The sequence below is a fragment of the Streptopelia decaocto genome (genome assembly GCF_964273445.1).
Source record: "Streptopelia decaocto genome assembly, chromosome: 4".
NCBI classification, from domain to species: Eukaryota; Metazoa; Chordata; class Aves; order Columbiformes; family Columbidae; genus Streptopelia; species Streptopelia decaocto.
The window spans coordinates 12840975-12859626 of NC_138658.1; the positions used below are offsets into that span (position 1 = coordinate 12840975).

The 18652-nt window shown below is 41.0% G+C and overlaps 1 protein-coding gene across 2 annotated transcripts in view; it reads left to right on the forward strand.

The window, feature by feature from the left end:
• AFG2A (AFG2 AAA ATPase homolog A) overlaps positions 1–18652 on the forward strand; it is a 199364-nt gene that overhangs the window by 35583 nt on the left and 145129 nt on the right. For both annotated transcript variants that reach the window (XM_082050673.1, XM_082050674.1), the window contains exons 11-13: positions 9–218; positions 10683–10736; positions 11159–11238. In XM_082050673.1, coding sequence (XP_081906799.1) covers positions 9–218; positions 10683–10736; positions 11159–11238 — 344 coding nt within the window. The remainder of the gene's footprint in view (positions 1–8; positions 219–10682; positions 10737–11158; positions 11239–18652) is intronic.

Here is an 18652-nt window from a genome sequence, read left to right on the forward strand (position 1 = left end):
CTTTGCAGGTGTCTTGGTCAGACATAGGAGGACTAGAAGATGTCAAGCTGAAACTGAAGCAGGCGGTTGAATGGCCTCTCAAACATCCCGGCTCCTTCATCCGAATGGGGATTCAGCCTCCAAAAGGTGTGCTGCTCTACGGACCTCCTGGGTGCTCAAAAACAATGATAGCAAAGGCTTTGGCTCATGAAAGTGGCCTCAACTTCTTGGCAGTCAAGGTAGGCCGTTTAGTCTTATATTTCCTTGACTCCTACATAATTATTGATAGCTTACCAATTTCCAGTGCTAAAACCCAGCGCCTCTTAGTGTTCCTGATAGTTATATATGCTACAGCAAACACCTTGTAAATATTGAGGTTTGTGGGTTTTTTTGATATGCTTTTAAAAAATGTATTATTTATCAGAGCACAGAAATTATATATTGGATGGGTGGGTAAGCTATGTAGTGGCATCTTAATTAATGGCATAATTTAAAATATTTTTTAAAGTGGAAACCACGAACTTCTTAAAGCAGTATAAATGAAATACAACTCTGGATAGTTGATAGCTCTTTTTACTATAATAATTGCTTGCATGGAAATAATATCTCATCTCTTGTATTCCTTTTCATTCCTCAGGAAAGCCACTTTCTGTATCTTACTGTTCATGTTTCATTACAGATCTTTCTTGCCCTATTTGCCTTTTTTCAGGGGAAATCGTTCCACTTCATCAGTTTTTTAGAAAGTTTGCAAAATCAGTTATATCTGGAGTACTCTTGGATAAGTGGGATATTCTCTCAGCATTACGGAACACTTTAAGTATTGAAAAATTTTGGATTTTGTTGCCTATGAATCAGTGTAATTGATTAGCGTGGGTCGTATGGAAAACGCATGAATGGAAGTTATTTAATAATAAAACCGAGCTTCAACGCATAGGAAGGAAAAAAAAAAAAGACAGCAGAGTGATTCCACATGGGGTATTCTCGCAGCTGTGTCAGAATGTTAATGAAGTGCAAGAAAAAACATTTGTTTAAGTATTTTAAAAGTATCTCCTTCTCAGCAGTAAGATCACGTCCTCTAGTCTGTTGACCATCTCTCTGCTCACAAAGCCGCCTGTGTTGTGAGTTTCTGCACAGCTTCCTCCTCTGCCGCTCCTTTCAGAGACACCGCGGCTCTGGATCCGTCCTGCCTGCGAGCAGAGCCTGTCCCGCTGACCCCAAGGCCAGCAGCCCGTCCTTGCTGGTGCTTCCCAGGGTTACAGACAGGCCTCTGGGTCACGGTCACATCAATGAGAGCAGCCTCGGAAACCTCAGCCCTTAAGAAACACTGCCTTGTACTGCCTCTTCCATAAAGAAGTTCTTTGTACTCCAGAGTTACTGGTAGCTTTTTCATCCTGTGCTGCTTAGAAGAGAACGTTCCTCTTTGTCTCTCCCAAAGCACTGATGCCTGAGAGTGTGGGGAAAAAAAGGTAGCGATCTGGAAAAACAAAACAAAAAAACAACCAACCAAAAGCAACAAAAAACCAAACAGAAACAAAAAACCCAGCTAAAAATAAATATTGTCGCTATGCTGTATTCATCAGTCATAGCTACATAAGGCATTGTTACTAATGCACTTAATTGTGCAAATGGAAAAGGTGGCTTATGTGGAATAGGGGGTATCTGAAGCTGCACTGGTACGAAGTGCTTTTGTACAGGAATGCAACATTTCTTCGTGGTGGAGTTTGATGGTGCAAACCCCTCTGTCATTGACAAGCTGCAGCAGAAGTGGCTGGCTCCAGGAAACTGCCGTTTATTCCCTGTCGGTTTAAATCCCTTGACCTGGAACTGGTCTAATATTCAAATGTCCAGATGTTTCAAGCAGCACATCTCTGGAGCATGTCCAGCCTTGGATATGTTGACTCCAGGAAGGGAGCACAGCCCACTTTCTCTGACTCCACATTTGCTTCCTGGACAGAAAAGGCAACATCCATCATGTGCTAAATGTGTTAAACATCGTCTGTGGCACTTCTTAAAGCACAACAGGCATGAATTAATTTCCAGTGCATGTGTTCCTGCAATAAATCCAAAGTAGATGAATATGATTTTTTTTTTTTTTTAGAAGGCGCTTTTTTTTTTCCTTATAGTCCTAGTGATTTTCCTGTTCTCTACGTTATGACTCAAATGTCTCTCCTGGAACTGATATCAGGCTTTTTGAAATGGAAGCGTGTTTCTTGATAATTAACTTTTCAGACTTGCGTTTTCCTTCCAGTCTCTCCTGCCCCAAATCAGGTAATCTTGATGAAAAGTGTCTGCCGTACAGCCTGTAGGATACGTGTGCTCTTTCGGGTTAATTCGGGTGGCTCAGGTTCTTGGGTCCTTCTCAAGAGGAGACACGGCTGCTGGATGCCGTCTGTCTCCTGTGTCTGAAACCGGAGAGGAAATTGAGTACGTTACGTGCAGTGTTTACTTGGTCCAGCGATTTTCTGAAAGATGGACCTATTATGTCTGCACGCTACATTTAAGATACTTGGGCACAGCAAGTCCGTCTCTCTCAAGAAGTGCTGAATGTACTCTGCTTGTCTAAGTTGGCTGTCCTGCTCGGCTGCAACAGGTATCGCCCCAGCCTGGCCCCAGGAAGGCTTTGCACTGTTTGTCCAGATGTGTCTGTGCAACGTCTGTGCGGTTTGGACAGCTGGCTCTGTTAAATGAGGTACTTCAGCTGGGTTAAAATGTGATGTTTCCGTGTGTCTTGCGCATGGCTGGTTGTCATAATGCTGCGTGACGCATGGTCGAAATGGCGCAGCCTTCAGCCCACGTCTGACTTGTCTCTAATGAGGTTTGGAAGATGGGCAAAGTCTAGGTGTAATTTCTGGGCAGAGGAGCTGAAGAAAATAACACGATAACAGATACGTGACGTTGCATCCTGTTCTCTCCCGAGATCTATTGTGAAGTTTGAATGGTTAGTGTTCCAATGAATGTGGCCCTTTTGTAAACCTGCTCTTTGATATTTGGCCAAAACTTTTTATAGCTATATTTTCACCCAGATTGGTGACCTTTTGCTTTTCCAGAGAAAAGCAGTTGGTTGGTTTGCTTGTTTTACAAAGCAATCTTGCATGTAATTCCTAAGGGGAATTGTTTATTTTTATTCCTTCACTTGACTCTCCTTCTTTGTCTCTAATACAATGTATCTGCTATATTTATTGGGGAGGATGCTGTCAACTACTTTGCAGGGGATGGCCCTTCCTGCTCCCTCCCACCACCCCTTTTTCTAAATCTCTTGTAGCGTCAAAGCTTTTCGGGGTTTTAGCCCACGATGCTGCACACTAGAGGGGATGTAGGTTATTGATGGCATCTTCTTTCTACCTTCTACTTACTCTGCCGGCTAAAAACACAGTGACACTTTCTGCTGATTTCAGGAGGCTTTTGCTCAGGGTTATGTCAACAAGGGAGTTGTAGTTCTGTTTTCTGTCCAGCTAACAGGTTATCTGAGTTTACAAAATAAATAACAAGAAAAATTATGTAGTTTCTATGTTCTTATAATGGTTTTGGAAACATCGCTTTAGTCTTGCTCCTTACTGCTTTCAGTATTTGTCTGTTCAGAACTAAGGCAAAAACTCACTCACTGATAGTGACAAAAACCACCTTAGATTTTCAGAAAATTTAGATCTGCAAAAGTTAAACCCCCTGGAATTCAGATGAGACACACTAATTGTTGTAAACATGATGAAGCAATATTTAAAAACAAACAAACAAAACCAACAAACCCCAAACCCACTCATGACGGTGTTTAAGGACGTTAACACTGAGCAAACGAATGGTACAGATGATGTCTACTATACTGCTCTGAAATATTATTTGCATTGGTTAGGAGCTCCAACTATGGTGAGGAAAAAAAGGTTAGAAAATATTCTGGACACTTTATTTGCTGTTACTTAAGATCTTGGGCTGAAGGAATATTTTTTTTTCGGTTGGCAGTAATTACAAAAATATACACTGTTCTCAGAGCTCGGAGTTCACCTCGGCTTGATTTAACTTCTTGCATCACCCTGTCGATGCTTTTGTACCTCTCCCCCTGCTTGACGTGCTTAAGCTTAGTTTGTCATCTGAGTCAATTACGTCAAAATATTTTCCAATTGAAGTTTCCTTTTCCCTTCAGCTCTTGACTGTGGCAGCTCAAACAGATTAATGAGGCTTGGAAAGGCCAGCTGCTTTTCTTTGTGAAGAACTGTCACTGAATTTTGGGGAGACAGTTTAGCCTTCTGATGGGGATTTCAGTGAGCAGAAGCATGAAGTAAGAAAGCTGCATGACTCTGACTAGCTAAGTGAAACGTTTTAAATGAAAACGAAGCAGTATTGTGGTTTTATGAGAAACTCTGCAAACATTTGATAAAACTTCCAAAAAGATCCATATTAACACACTTACAGTAGCTTATTAGTTAATTAGCAGATGGTGAAACTAACTGTATTTGAAACTTTCTTGTTCAACATTTTTCGCAAGGGATAATAATTTGAGATACTTTAATGAACTCATTTAATCCCACAGCTATCTTCATGTTTTACTCATCCATTCTTACTATAAGCTTCCCAAAAGTGAGTGTGCAGGCAAACAGTGATTCAAAGATAATCCCATCTCTGTTTCCTTGTCCTTTCTCAATAACTTTGCAAGATTAATTTTTATTAGCGCTTATTTCTCCTCTCTCTCTTCAAGTTACCAAGGGTTTCTCAGTAGTCAGGATACGGCAAAGTAGTGATTGTGGAATGAGGTGTTGCTGGAGGGGTGAAGTGTCAGCAGGCAAATACAGGTTGCAGTGCAGATGGCTGATTTTGTGTCTTTTTGCTGTGTGATTTTTGGTCCCATGTCGATAGTGCCCTGGCGATGCCAAGCCTGGTCCCAGGCAGGGCAGTGGGTGGCAGCATTTAAACCGGTGGCTGAACGTGGTAGTGAACAGGAATGGGTGCTGAAAATCCAGGACAAATGGCAATGACTTGCAAAGGGATTTCTCTGTGGACACGGTTGGTGGGCAAGACTGGTTACTTGTAGATCTGTTTCAACTCTGCTGCGATAGAATTTTGCCTCCGACTTGATATTGCTGTGCCCGTGCCGCCACAGCAGCTTGTAAGCATGCAAAATTCTGGTGGGTTTGGGTGCAGCTGAAGGGCCTCTCTGGAGGCACTGTTGCATGCAGTGAATGTAATTCAATGTTTCTGGTCAGTTCACATGCCACACTACAAATACTGGCTTCTGCCTTGTGTAAAGAAGCCTGAAAAGATTGTCATTAAAGTTTGCTCGTCAAGGTAAATGGCAAACAAGTGAATTCTGAGGCGTGCCAATAAAGAAAAAACGTATATTATATTTGCCTTTGCAGTTTCATTTTGCTGCTTTTAGCAACTTCACTGCAAGGATTGACGATGGCAATTTTTTGTCACCTTACTCCCTTGGATACTTTGGAGCCCACAAGCACCTGTTGAAATATTTAGAACATCAGACAGGTGTCAACAAGTTTTTAAGGTCTTCTGGAATGCAGAGCGGAGGGAGAGGAAGTGATTAAAATGGCGCATGGTGCTCAGCCTGGCGTTTACATCAGCAGAGAAGCTGGGAATGATGCAGATTAAAGTATTAAACAGCGTTGAAGGAGAGGAAGTAGGCTTTATTCTTAATAAGCAAGTATAATGCATTTTCTAAGCAAGTATTTCTTTGTGTAGTGTAACCAATTACAAAATCACGCATGTACAACCTTTGCATCAGGAATAGCCTTACTGTTGAAATAAAGGAACTCTCACTGTTTATCTTGTTAGCTCTGTTTCCTATAGCTGGCCTGGATCGTATGTTGCGTTGGTTTGATCGTGATGGGATGGGATGGTGTTTTGCCGTTGAGATTACAGTATCAAAAGGCTAAGTAACTAATTGTATGATATCAGAGAGTGGCTTGGGTTGGAAGGGACCTTGAAAGGTGATCTGTCCAGGCCCCTTGCAGTGAGCAGGGACATCTTCAACTGGATCAGGTTGCTCAGAGCCCCGTCCAGCCTGGCCTGGGATGTCTCCAGGGATGGGACATTCTGAGTCTCTTCCGAATCAGTTAATGTTGTGACAGTAGATCATCTCACATGCATTGTCATAGAACTGGAAATAAATTTAAAAAAAAAAAAAAAAAAAAGGAAGAAAAAGGAAGCCAAAATTGTAGTTTTAACTCCATGAAAGATGTATTGGTTGGGATGGGATCAGGCTTGGCTCCGAGCTGGCTGTGTACCGTCCTTGTGCAGTCAGATGAGAAATTAGCGCAGCAGAGTGAGGTGGATTGCGTCCATGAGGTAGATGCCTGTCTGGCCAAATCAGTTAGAGCGAATGCCTGATTCAAATGCAGATGTCTGAGTGTGGGCAATGAACATTGCCTTAGGTACGCATTTTGAACAGCTGAAAACTAATTTGGGCACCCCTGTCTTTTTTCCTTTTTTGAGATTCAAAGTGCAGAGCTCAGTTTCTAGAATCTTAATTTTAAATTAGATATTAATTTAATGTCTTATTTCTACTTTGAACATGGCAAAGGAGGAATTGTGCACTAGATACATGATATCCTACAGATTACTCTTTCTATATAAATTCTCTAAATAATTTGATTAAAAAAAAAAAAAGGAATGAATTGTACCCTATGGTTAACATAGTTTAGTGCATCTGTGTCAGAGAGCCCAGAACTTGCATGTGAGGTTATGGCAGGATTTTGAAGAGAGTAGACAGAGCTGTATGCTGGAGAAATATGGAGCCATATCCATCTGGCTCAACAAGCATAAATGCATAACTTACCTGATTGTCAAAACAGTAAAAAAAAAATAAAATATATATATATATAGAGGGAAGTCACTGACTAACTTTCCTATTAGTTGAAAGTTGCTTGCCTGGTATTTTCAGGCAGAAAAAATCCACAAGTGGTTTTAAGCACTGCTTAGGAAAATTACTGATACTCTTTAACTTCAGGGGTACCAGATGTTTCTCTTGCAGTTTAAAAACACTTTGAGAACTTCTGTCATAACCATGTGTACATAAGCTTATCTCATGTTGCAGCCTGTATACAGGAATTTTATCTTTTGTGCAGTTAATCTTTAAAGAGCTTATTTGGATAATGTTTTAAATCTAAGGAATTTTCTTCTCACTTTTTTATGTTTTAAAAAAAAATCAACGTAAGAGAAAAATCCACGCCCAATCCAGACCATAAACAATTGGAAGGTTTCATGATACGTGGGGAATGTATCATGTAAACAAGAATGGGATAGTCTTTAACCAGAGCATACCTGGAAACTATCTCTGCTTTGAGACTGAATAAATACAACTCCTCAGTATATGGTGGACCTGAATTGGCAGATTTTATACTGTTAGTCTGGATTGTAGCTCACAAATGGTAAGCTTATATGCAAGGCTGAGCTACAACTACTTCTGGCAACTTCCTCCTCCAAATGTTTTGCTGGTTTTGGAGTCACTGTGCAAACGACCAGAAGGAACAGGTTGTATTTCTTCATGTCCCTTCATATGGAAGATTGCTTGTTGCAGAAGAGAACAGAGCGATGCATCATTAACCGGAACCATTTGTTACCAGCACCTTGTGGTCAGTATATCAACAGTTGTGAACAGCTTTTAAAGGAATCATTGTGCTCACCACTGGGCCAAAACTGAGGTTTCAAAAAATGTAAACTCGCTGACTAAGTGGGGTCCACGTAATTTGATTTTTAAAGCATTAGAAAAGCATTGAAAAAAATAATAAAAAAGAACCCCACACCTCCTGGTATTTCTTGAGTGGCCTCCAACTTAAAAGCAAACTTCTTGGAAAGAGAAGGTGAGATTTGTGGAAAATTGGAAACCGTGTCACCTGTCAGCAGGTGGTGGCCTGTAGGCTGCTGGTGATTCAGATGTGCTTTTCAAAAGAGCTGCCACCAGTGTCAGCCGAAGGACAGCCCGTGTCCAGACAGGGGAAGGCAGAGCTTCAGCACAGACCAGAGCCAACTCAATGCAGTTTCTACATCCAGCTTCTTTGAACATTTCTAGTTTTTGTGTTGTGGTTTTAAGTGTTTGCATGTGATGAAATGTATACTAATTCCTCCTGTTCTGTGTGATCCTTCTCTTACTTTGGAGTCTTTTCCTATACTGCCATATAGAATAAGAGTTACAAGCTGCTTGCAATAAAAGCTGTGGTTCTGAATGGCAGTTTTGGTATTGCTCATGAGTGGTGAACTAGGAGAGCTTCAAATCAACTTCCATGAAGGTTCTTCATGAAGAAGCACAGGTCAGTAATTCATAGCAGTCCTTCACCTGGGTTTGCTACTTAATGACGGGAAAAATGGAGGAAAAACTTCATGTCAAAGCTTACAGCAAAACCATGAATTCAAAATAATTCTCTTTGGAAACATTTTAAACAGTATTTATTGCTTTGATGTTGCCTTGATCATATTTTAATGCTTAATTAAAAATAAATCTCCAAGCATCTGAAATTACATTGTACCTTAAAGCTCAAAGGCAGTAGTTTGGGGTTTAAGTATTTTTTTGCTCAGACAAAAGAAAACAACATGTCAGGCTATTTGATGTAGTGTCGTTCTAGAGGAGTTGGCACTGATGTGTGTGATGTTGGCTTCCATGAGAATGCTGGTGTGAACAAAGATTACTTGTGAGAAGAAGGGCATGTAAAAGGAGGTCCACAGGCTCCGAGAAGACCTTAGTGAAAGAAATCTATAATTGTGGGTAGAATCTGCAGACTTTTCTCAGTGTATCAACTTGGTTTAAGAAAAAGCTAGACAGAAAGTAGACGGTGCTTGTTCCTTAAGGGTTTGTTAGGCCCATGCTATCAGATTCCTCATCTGCGCTGAATGTGATGAATGGCAAGGGCCCGGAGCAGCTGGATCGTGTCTTTGAGCCACAGGCCTGTTCTGCACAGCCTGCTGCATGCTCCTCACCTTCAGTGGCCACAGTGAATAGTAGGAAAAGGCTTTGTATTGCTCTCACCATGTTTTTTCCTTCTCTCTTTCCTGTGTTCTTCATCAGTTATGTGTCTGGGTAATTCTGTTTCCGCCCAGGTACCCAACAGACTCCAATACTGAAGTTGTTGAAAGCCCGCAGGCGATGTTTTAACTTTAGCTACCGCAGCAGTTGTTTTAAGGGGGGGATGTTGATGAAAGGAAGCAATGCTAATTGTATCATTTCCTACCAGCAAGGCACATGGTACTCTTCTTCCAGCCCTCACGCAGCTGGTTTTCCCTGTGTAGTACAACAGGTCTGGCCACTGGACTGTCTCACCTGGTTCTTTTTGTAAGGGACAACTCTCTGAAAATAAATAAATAAACAAAAATAGTGGCATCGCCTGGATGCTTTGCTGATATCACATACCTTGTGCTTCCCTTTCTAGAGTATACGTTCTTCCCCGTACGTATGCACAGGATTTTTCCAATGGTGCCAGTGCCAAGATCAAGTCAGTGCTTTAACTGTTGTTGCAAGAGTGAAAATTAGCGTGGAGAGGGGAGACTGCAAAAACCAGTGTGGTTTCTTTCTAGAGTAATGAATCAGTGTTCTACCCATCCGGGTACGAAGTCCAGACGGTCCTGTTCAAAGAGCAGCTGTCGCGGAAGCGCTGTCACTGTTAATGTAGAAATGTGTGTCTGCCACACATTGTTATTTCTTGCATACCCAGGGTTTAAAGCTGCCCTGCTGCCCTGAGCTGAGCATTACCTGAAGGTATTCGCAGCTGTGGAGCAGAGGAAGGTTGTTCACTTTTCTGACTGTGAAGTAGGATGTAGTTTCTGCTGGTGAAATTATGAGGACACCTGTTCCCTGGAAAATAGATTTAAACCACTGACTATTTTAATTCAGGGCAGGGGATAATAATTGTTGGTCGTGGCTGCAGGTCAATGTTGATGCAAACCAGGCTGAAGTCAATGAGTCGTTACCAATCCCAGGAGGATCTTAGTCCCATTAGGAAGGATTATTTAAGCGGCCTATCCTGCAGGATATAGCAGAACTGAAAATGCTTTGAGAATTCTCCATTGTTTTACTTTTTATAGTTGTAAGTACTTGTTTGAGACTCGAGGGTTGACCCCATGGTCCCCGGGCTGTTCCTGGTGGACAGGGCTGTGAGTATAACCAGCCCCGCAGCAGCTGGCACTGGGGATGCTGCTTGGCAGAGGGGAGGAGGAATGTGAATGAGCTCAGACACTGAACAGCTTTCTCGCTGGGCATGGGGTGCCTCATGGATGGGTTTCAGGTGTGCTGCTGTGGCAGCTGCTTCTTTCTGGACCTGCAAGCCGTCAAATTCAAAGAAGTGCTGTTAAGCATTGGTTTAAGTCACTGTTTTGGTGCTGGGCTGCACAGGATGCATGTTGAGTGCAAGCAAATGCTTTTGGACTGATTTGCAGCCCCCTTGTTGCTGTAGTTGAGCCAATAGATTTTAAGAACCCCAAAGTGTTTATTTTTTTGGTGAATTCTGTTTCTCATGGGAGTACCAGGGAAGTATTATGATAAGAGGACTAACCTACATGCATAGTTACATGCATGCACAGTGCTATAACGAATGGAGAAGAACTTGATACAGGTAGACGGTAAGTCTAAAAATACACAAATAAGACTTGCAAGTGACAAATTATAAAAATTCATTGTAAAAGAGCATCAGTAATGTATCACAGCCAAGTTGTCTCAGTCATTTCATACGCAAATCTAATATGCTTTTAAAACTTCTTTTTTTTTAATTTTGCAGGGACCTGAGCTGATGAATAAATATGTTGGTGAGTCTGAACGAGCAGTGAGAGAGGTGAGAAAGGGCTAACCATACATAATGTTAGATGTTAAGCTTTCTTGGCATTCACATCCTTCTCTGCTTACAAGGTTACCTTTAAACTTTCAAAAAAAACTTCTTCTGGTTTAAGTTTAAAAAAGAAAAGAAAAAAAGCAGAATGGATGTGTTGTGTTGTTTCATTTTTTCCTGCACCAGCCTAGTAATGCATGTCAGATTTGGGATCCAGTAGCAGCTTTCAGTATAAGCCTGTATTGTGCAGTGTCATGAATACCTTCTAAAAGATGTGGGGTTTTTATTATTATTAAAAAAAAAAGAAGGCCACAAGGCTTATTTCTGTTCTGTGACACTCTGTAGTTTTTGAGGTGTGCAGGGGGTGATGGAATTCTGTAAAACTTTTCCATTCTTTAAAACTGAGTGTTTCATTGCTGTTTTTCTAGATCTTTCGGAAAGCCAGAGCAGTGGCTCCTTCAATCCTTTTCTTTGATGAAATAGATGCCTTGGCAGTTGAAAGGGGAAAGTAAGTAATCCTGTCACAAAAATCACATATGTTATTTTCTGATAAATTACTCTTACTTTGTGCAATTACAAGTATATTACCTTTCTATAATTATTTTATTAAATATATTTACATGCAGAAGCGTTGAATTTGTGACTTCTACCTAAGCATTCTCAACGTGGCACCAACAGGAAAGCTGATGGAGTTCCTCCTTTCTCATGTCATTAAAAGGAAGGATTTTGCTGATTCTCGTGCCCTTTGAATCTTTTCTGTGGTTTTACCTTGCATTTCTTTCCAGTAACTGACTTCTTTATTGTCCCAGGGTTGTTGCACTGGCCTAGAATAGTGTCTTCATCAGGTGAATAATATGATCATATGCTATGTAATATTGGATTTTCCAAGGAGACTACTCATATGTCTATATTTACCATTTATGCCTAAGTGCTTACCATTTATGCCTAAATGCTTGCATTTAAGCATTTCACCAGACAGGGGAAAAGCTTCATGAAAAGACTGGGGAACACTTATATCCCTTCATGTGTGACGTTAATAAGGTATTATTGTGCAAGCAGCTAACGATGTTTTTTATTATCCTGCTTTGCGATGGTTATGAGAGACATTTATCTCTTGTCTGAAGGAGGATTATAGCAGGTTTTAGTTCCTACTACAGCTTTTAAAATTTGACAGGGTGTGTAAGTGGTCTTTCTTGGGGGATACCTTCTTATGAAATACCAATACTTGTGAGCAAGTACTTCTTTCTGCTTTGTTTTGTGTGAAAAACTGTCAAATATGTGCATGTAGAAAGTAGTTGTCCATTTTAAAGGTGTATCACAACTTCATCATTTTTCTGGAAAGGAAGTTACCTTAGCATCCCTACAGATTCCTTTGTATGGCAAAAGGGGCCATTTGTATCTCCAGGAGAGGATAAAAGGTGTCATTCTGACATTTCAGCAACACAAATGGTTTCTGTAACAGGAGGTGGCATCACGTGCAGCACAGAGCTGCCCTGTGAAGCTGCTAAGAAGTGAACACATTTTTCTGTAGAAAATGCAAAATCTGACAGATATTTTCATCAGCATCCTTCTCATATGCAATGTATGCAACGGTGAAATTTGTAAACTTCCTAGAAATGCTAAACACCCTGAAACACCTGTCTGCTTATTGCAGTACAGAAGTTGCAAAAATGTGTGCTGGAATCAGGCCAATAGGGAAAAAAAATTGCAATTCTTAATGCGTTTAGCTTTCAGAAACGCTGCTTTATCAAGATAAAACCTTTTGGAAGAATAAGGCATAGTGCATTTTAATCCACCTCCTCACACGGTGCTCTAGAGGTGTTGAGTTTATTTGTTTTATTCTATTAGAGAGTAAACAACCCAATTTTACCTTACCTGGAACTGTCTGTGGGGGGTAGGAGGCCTGGCACAGCTTGCTGAAGAATGTGTTATGACCTGCTGCAGTCATGTTGTGCTGGAGACATCTGGTTTTGGAGCTTTAAAAAGAACAGGGTGGGACACACAAATATTTCATTGTCAAATCTGAACCAGATGGGAGGTAAATTATGTAGCAGAGTTCTCATAAAATTCATCTGAAATTAAATGGTGTAGGAAACCAGACAAGGCACTTATTAGAAACGGCCTTTTTTTACAGGCTGACTTTGCACAGTAGGAATTTGCAAATGCATTAGAGATGCTAACGATTTGTGGCCTCTGGAGATCCATTTCCTGCACTGTTACTAACCATACTGGTTTTCAAGGAAACACCTGTTTATATTGTCTCCCCATTCCCTCTGTTGGTTGCATTGGTTTTCTCTGCCTTGGCAGTGAGAAACACTCTGTGATACAGCTTTGTAGAAGTTTATCCTCTCGGTTTAAATCCTTGCAAGGATCCTGTGGGTTTTGTGCAGAATGCACTTGTATCCCAGATCTCCCAGGTAGGTAACATCTCCTGATCCTTACAGGACGTGTCCAGAGACACAGAGAAGCCTCAACTGTTAAGTTGTGAGAGTAGTTTTATGCACAGTTCATCTGAACTGAAAATGCAGATGTGAAATAACATTGAATAACTGCTTAATGCTTTTGCTTTTCAAAGCACTTTGTTGAGTATTAACCCATTATTACTTGTTTAGATTTGACTAGAGCATGTGGGTTTAAACACAAGTTTTGCTCCCAACCCTCTGTAGACGTCACTAAACAATCCCTTCTTATCGGCAGCCACATACAAATTAATAGACTTGGTAATTAATTATAATACAGATAGATGAAGAAAGCGAAGAAATTTTCTTATTTGCACCATCCAATATAATGTCTCCTTGGCATTGTGTTGTGGATTTTCTATCACTGCACAAGCCCTTACTCCATGGCAAACACTGTAGCTGCATTCAGATATGCCACAGTGTTTTATTTATTATACATTCCCAAGCCATAACTCCATAATTTTAATACATCTAACACTATCAAATGTAATTGTCTTGGGTAGCAGGTTTGTTTTTTTTTTTAAATAAAAGGTACTTGTGTTCACGTATTAGTTACAAGAAATAATACTTTGAAGTCAGCAATATTTATATAAATTGACATTGTTCAGTGTCGAAATGTATTATTTCTGAAAATATTATTTCTCATCCAGCCTGCTTAGAACTTTCATATGTTTTATATAGATGAAGTAAGATCCTGGGTTGCCTTTTTTCTTGGGTTGTTCCCCTGCTATTTTTCATGTAGACAATAAAGTAATACATTTTAATCAAAAGACAAGATTGGGCTGGATCCACGCCAGCCTGGGACAGAATTTACAAAAATGTAATCCTGTACTTCTGTAGAAAAATAGTTCAGTGTAAGGAGCAGTTGCTCAGCAGAGAAGCCCGAGTATCCTTGAAGCAAAGAGATGAAAGGGTGATTCTGAATGGACCTGGCTTTCCAGTGTGGTAGTGAAGATAATTTGAGCTATATTGATTTCTGCATTTTGTTCTGTTGCACTGTGCTTCTAGCACTCTGGGAAGATTTTTTTCCCTCTCGGTCTGGTTTATGTTGAGATGTTAGAGGAATCTTAGAGAGAATCAAAAATAAAAGACTAGGGGCTGAATGGACTGACTATAAAGCAAAAGGGAGGCATTCACAACTGGTTCTAAAGAACAGATGATAAACCTATAGAAGAAACACTGGGAGAAAATAGAGGTGTCACGATAAATTTTGAGTAAGAAAAAATGATTGAGATAGGGAAGACTTCTGTAAATCAGAAAGGCTTTTGGTAGAGAATTCTCCTTCACTGTGAATTAGTCACATGGGAGGAGCTCTGGCAACTTACCACTTGACATCTTTCAAACAGAACTGATGTTTCATGGATTAACATGCAGCGAGGAGCAGTCGCGCACCAGGAGAGGTGAACTGTGTGATGCACAAAACCTTTTCCACTGCTCTGTGGTTCTAATTAGCATTTTCTTCCACAAGTGGGTTATGACTTTATTTCCCCCTCCTTGCTTTTGGAAGTTGACATTGTGACTCTTCGTAGGAGAGACTGTGCTGAAGTGAGACCCACAGGACTGGTACCAGATACAGCAGCACATGATGAAAAACGTTTGCCTGGAAGTAATCCTTTCCCTGGTCAAAGCTTGAGATGCTTTACAAATTGCACAGCTGCAAAGAGTTATGGGTATTTGTTATCCCTTGGTATCCTGATGATGTAAAACCTAATTCTTCTGGCTGTTAGAGGTTGCCAAGAGGGAAATGGCTCGGTAATTAGACTTGAAAGTGATGAATGAACGTGGCTCTGTGTAAATGCAGCAGACAGGCTGTTTGCTGAACTTAAGAAATCGCTGTGCTTTGGAAATGGGATGTTGTTTATATAAGTAGGATTTTTAGGATTTTTGGGCAAGAGACTTATTTGTTCCTTTTCTTGTTTTTAAGAAGCAAAGCATTTTCCCCTTCAACTGCAAATCTTTGTAATGTAAGATGGGAAATGTTGTAGACTGATGTGAAAGACACTGATAAATTCCATTTTCAAGGGGGGGTGGGGAGAAAGACAAGGGACAAAAATCGGTACCTTGCATTTGACTTGTGAAGGTCAAATTAAGTTGGCAGATGAATAATGCTCACTATTGGAGCGAGGGTAGGAGTGACAAAGTGAAAGGACTTTGGTACCAGCTGCCTCACACTACAATGTGATGGTGCTTTTCCAGGAGGTATGTTATCCTGTAGACTGGGAGTGGAGGATAGGTACATTCCTAAGCCACAGTTAAAATGCTCATAATGTCTGAAACGTACTGTTTTCCCTTTAAAATATTTGCAGTCTTAGTTTTTGAGGTGCTCAGGCAGCTAAATGAAGCTGTGAAAAACAGCAGCTTCTCTTCTGCAGTGTTTGCCATTTTTGCTTTCAACAGGCACTGTGATAAAGCTGCTGGTTTTAAACCAGACTCTCTGTCTTTCTGGAATATTTTAGCACATATTTACACTGTACACTTGAACACAGTGTCACATTTTTCTGTCTGTGCAAACGCCCTTGTGTAATCGGCAGCCTCTGTCAGGAAGGAGGTCAGCCTGGTGTGTCCCATGAAACCTACAGGCCAGGACAGAGCAAAGTGGCATTAGGTAGGACAGAGGTTCTCAGTGGAAAACTACCTTGCACGTGATAAATCACTAGTGGCAGGGCTGAAGGAGGTACTGTCACCCTAATGTTACTGATGCAAAGGCAAAAGAGAGTGAAAAAAGAACACATGGAAGAAATGGAGTTTTCTGCATTGTACTTGTTTTGTTCTAGCAGCCGGCTCAGTGAGGCAAGGAGCTTGGCTTTTCTGGCTTGTGTTGGCACTGGTTGTCTCTGAATTGGGGAACATCAGCTGATTCCCTGCAATATCTGAGCTGTGCTTGTGTGCGACGGAGCACTGAGAAATTAAAAACTTTTGTGATTGCTGTCTGAGTTCCTTAAGGTTTTGAAATTTGGTATCCAAATAGAAATATTCTCTGGGGAAAAAGAAAAAAGAGCTGCATGTCCAGTGCCAGCTTTCTATTTTAGACTAGCAAGGAGTGGTGAAGAAATAAAGTTTTGAAACAATGTAGCTGGACAGTAAAGCTTCTGATTAGCTTTGGAATAGCAACTTTAACAAATAGCATTACTCGTAGGTTGTGTGTATATAAGATAGATGTCTGCAATCCCTTTAATTCTAAAACAAAGTCATTAACACTTCTTCTCTAGCAAGAATCCTTTATCACAATGTGTTTTAAATCTGTATTTCCTTTTTGTTTCAAAAAAATGAATTTGTAACTTTGCCACCCTGTGTTATAATTTGGATATTCGAAGTCGGTAGGCACTTATATTGGCATCAGTGGAAGCACAACGGGATCTGTAAACCCATTTCTTGCAGTCATTTAAGTGCATGGCTGGAGGTACAGGGTTGAGAGAGAGTGATCAAGTCAGTTAACATAGGCAGGGCATTCTGCAGGGCTTGGCAGTGCTGTGGCAAAGCTGACCTGCAGCAAGATGCTTCAGCCAAAACATTAATTTGAGCTTCTCTCTGGGCATATATAGTGACCACTTCAGTTCCTGGTAGGGCATTGGCTATGAAAGAAGGTCAGCTCACCCACACTAAATGTAGTTGTAACTAAAACTTATAAATGAATGTGCCCTTATGGCCAAGAAGGCCAATGGTACCTGGGAGGCATTGAGTGTGACCAGCAGGTCGAGGGAGGTTCTCCTGCCGCTCTGCTCTGCCCTGGTGAGGCCGTGTCTGGAGTTCTGTGTCCAGTTCTGGGCTCCCCAGTTTAAGAAGGACAGAGAACTGCTGGATGGAGTCCAGCGAAGGGATATGAAGATGATTAAGGACTTAAAGCACCTTTCTTATGAGGAGAGACTGAGAGAGCTGGGTCTGTTCAGCCTAGAGAAGAGAAGGCTGAGAGGGGATCTCATCAATGTTTATATATATCTCAAGAGTGTACGTCACGAGGGTGTGACCAGACCCTTCAGTGGTGCCCAACAATAGGATGAAAGGCAACGGGCACAGACTGAAGCACAGGAGGTTCCATCTGAATACGAGGAGAAACTTCTTTCCTTTGAGGGTGCCAGAGCCCTGGAACAGGCTGCCCAGAGAGGTTGTGGAGTTTCCTTCCCTGGAGACATTCAAGATCCACCTGGCCACATTCCTGTGCAATCTACTCAAGGTGAACCTGCTTTAGCAGGTGGGTTGGACTAGATGATCTCCAAAGGTCTCTTCCAACATCAGCCATTCTCTGAAACTTATTCCAGATGAAGGTGAACCTCTTATATTTAAATATTGTTATAATGAAATGAAATCCAGTCTAGTTACTTCTATGTCTGTAATATATCCAACTGAAACTGTACTTGCTTCCCTGGTAGACATGATTGACTACAGTTTTCAACTCGATTAACTTCTAGGAATGTGCAGAGGAGAAATGCTGAGGAAAACAGAAAGAAAGGAAATGGGAAATTTTCTGTGCATCAGGTGTGTTTTTGGATTTTTTTTTTTTTTAAGGCAATGTCAGTGTTAACAGAATAGGAGAACTGATGTTAGCATCCTTCCTATTTCAGCTGGATTATGCCAGGGCCAGATGAAAGCAAGGTCTAACGTCCATCTTTCATGGACATACATCTGGAACTGGTTGCAGGCAGGTGGAAATGAACGATGGATCACCATCTAGGTACTTAAGGATTTGGAGATGTGCCTGGGGAAAGCATCTGGAAGAAAGCCTGTTGATTCCAAACCCATCTCAAACTGGCTCCTTTCCTCCTTTTCTCTCCTTTCACTGTGTTTCCTTTTTTGGGCCTGCTTCACTAGCTTCTGGAAGCTGCAGTAACAAAAAATTTGGGCAAATGGAAGAGTCTGGGTGTATGACTGTGCAGATCATTAGGATGTTTCTGCAGTGGTCTGTAGGCCATTTGTTTCAGTCATCTGCTGAGGTCTGAGCACTGTTCCCTGTTTTCATAAAGCTCATCCTCTCTTTTTAGGAAGCTTACTTAAAAGCTGGAGGCCACTCAATGGAGTTCTTTCATTTTTCTGTGCTTTTCTTAAAACCCAAATGCCATGAACCACACTTAGTTGGCGAATTGACAGTTGGCAAAACACCATTTTGGCCTGGAGGTGACCATAAAGCTAAATGTATTATAGAAGGGGAATCTCCAGAGGAAACCCGGGAAAGTCTGGAAAATTCATATTCCCCTTCTATGATACTCTAATTTTGCTCTTGCAGGAACAGGGAAGATCTGAAACAATATAGTGGATAATAGCTGATACAGATGTGTATAGAATACAAGAGCATCTTATTGTAGGGTGCTGATGGAGGGAAGGGTTGAGGATTATCTTCTTTAAGAGATTTTTTCTGACGACACAGGCAGGAAAATTCCCTGCTATGGGGAATGTTTCTTATCTTAGCACTGAAGAGTGTGGTATGGTGTTTGTTTTTTTTTAATGAATAGCCAAAATATTTAATTAAAA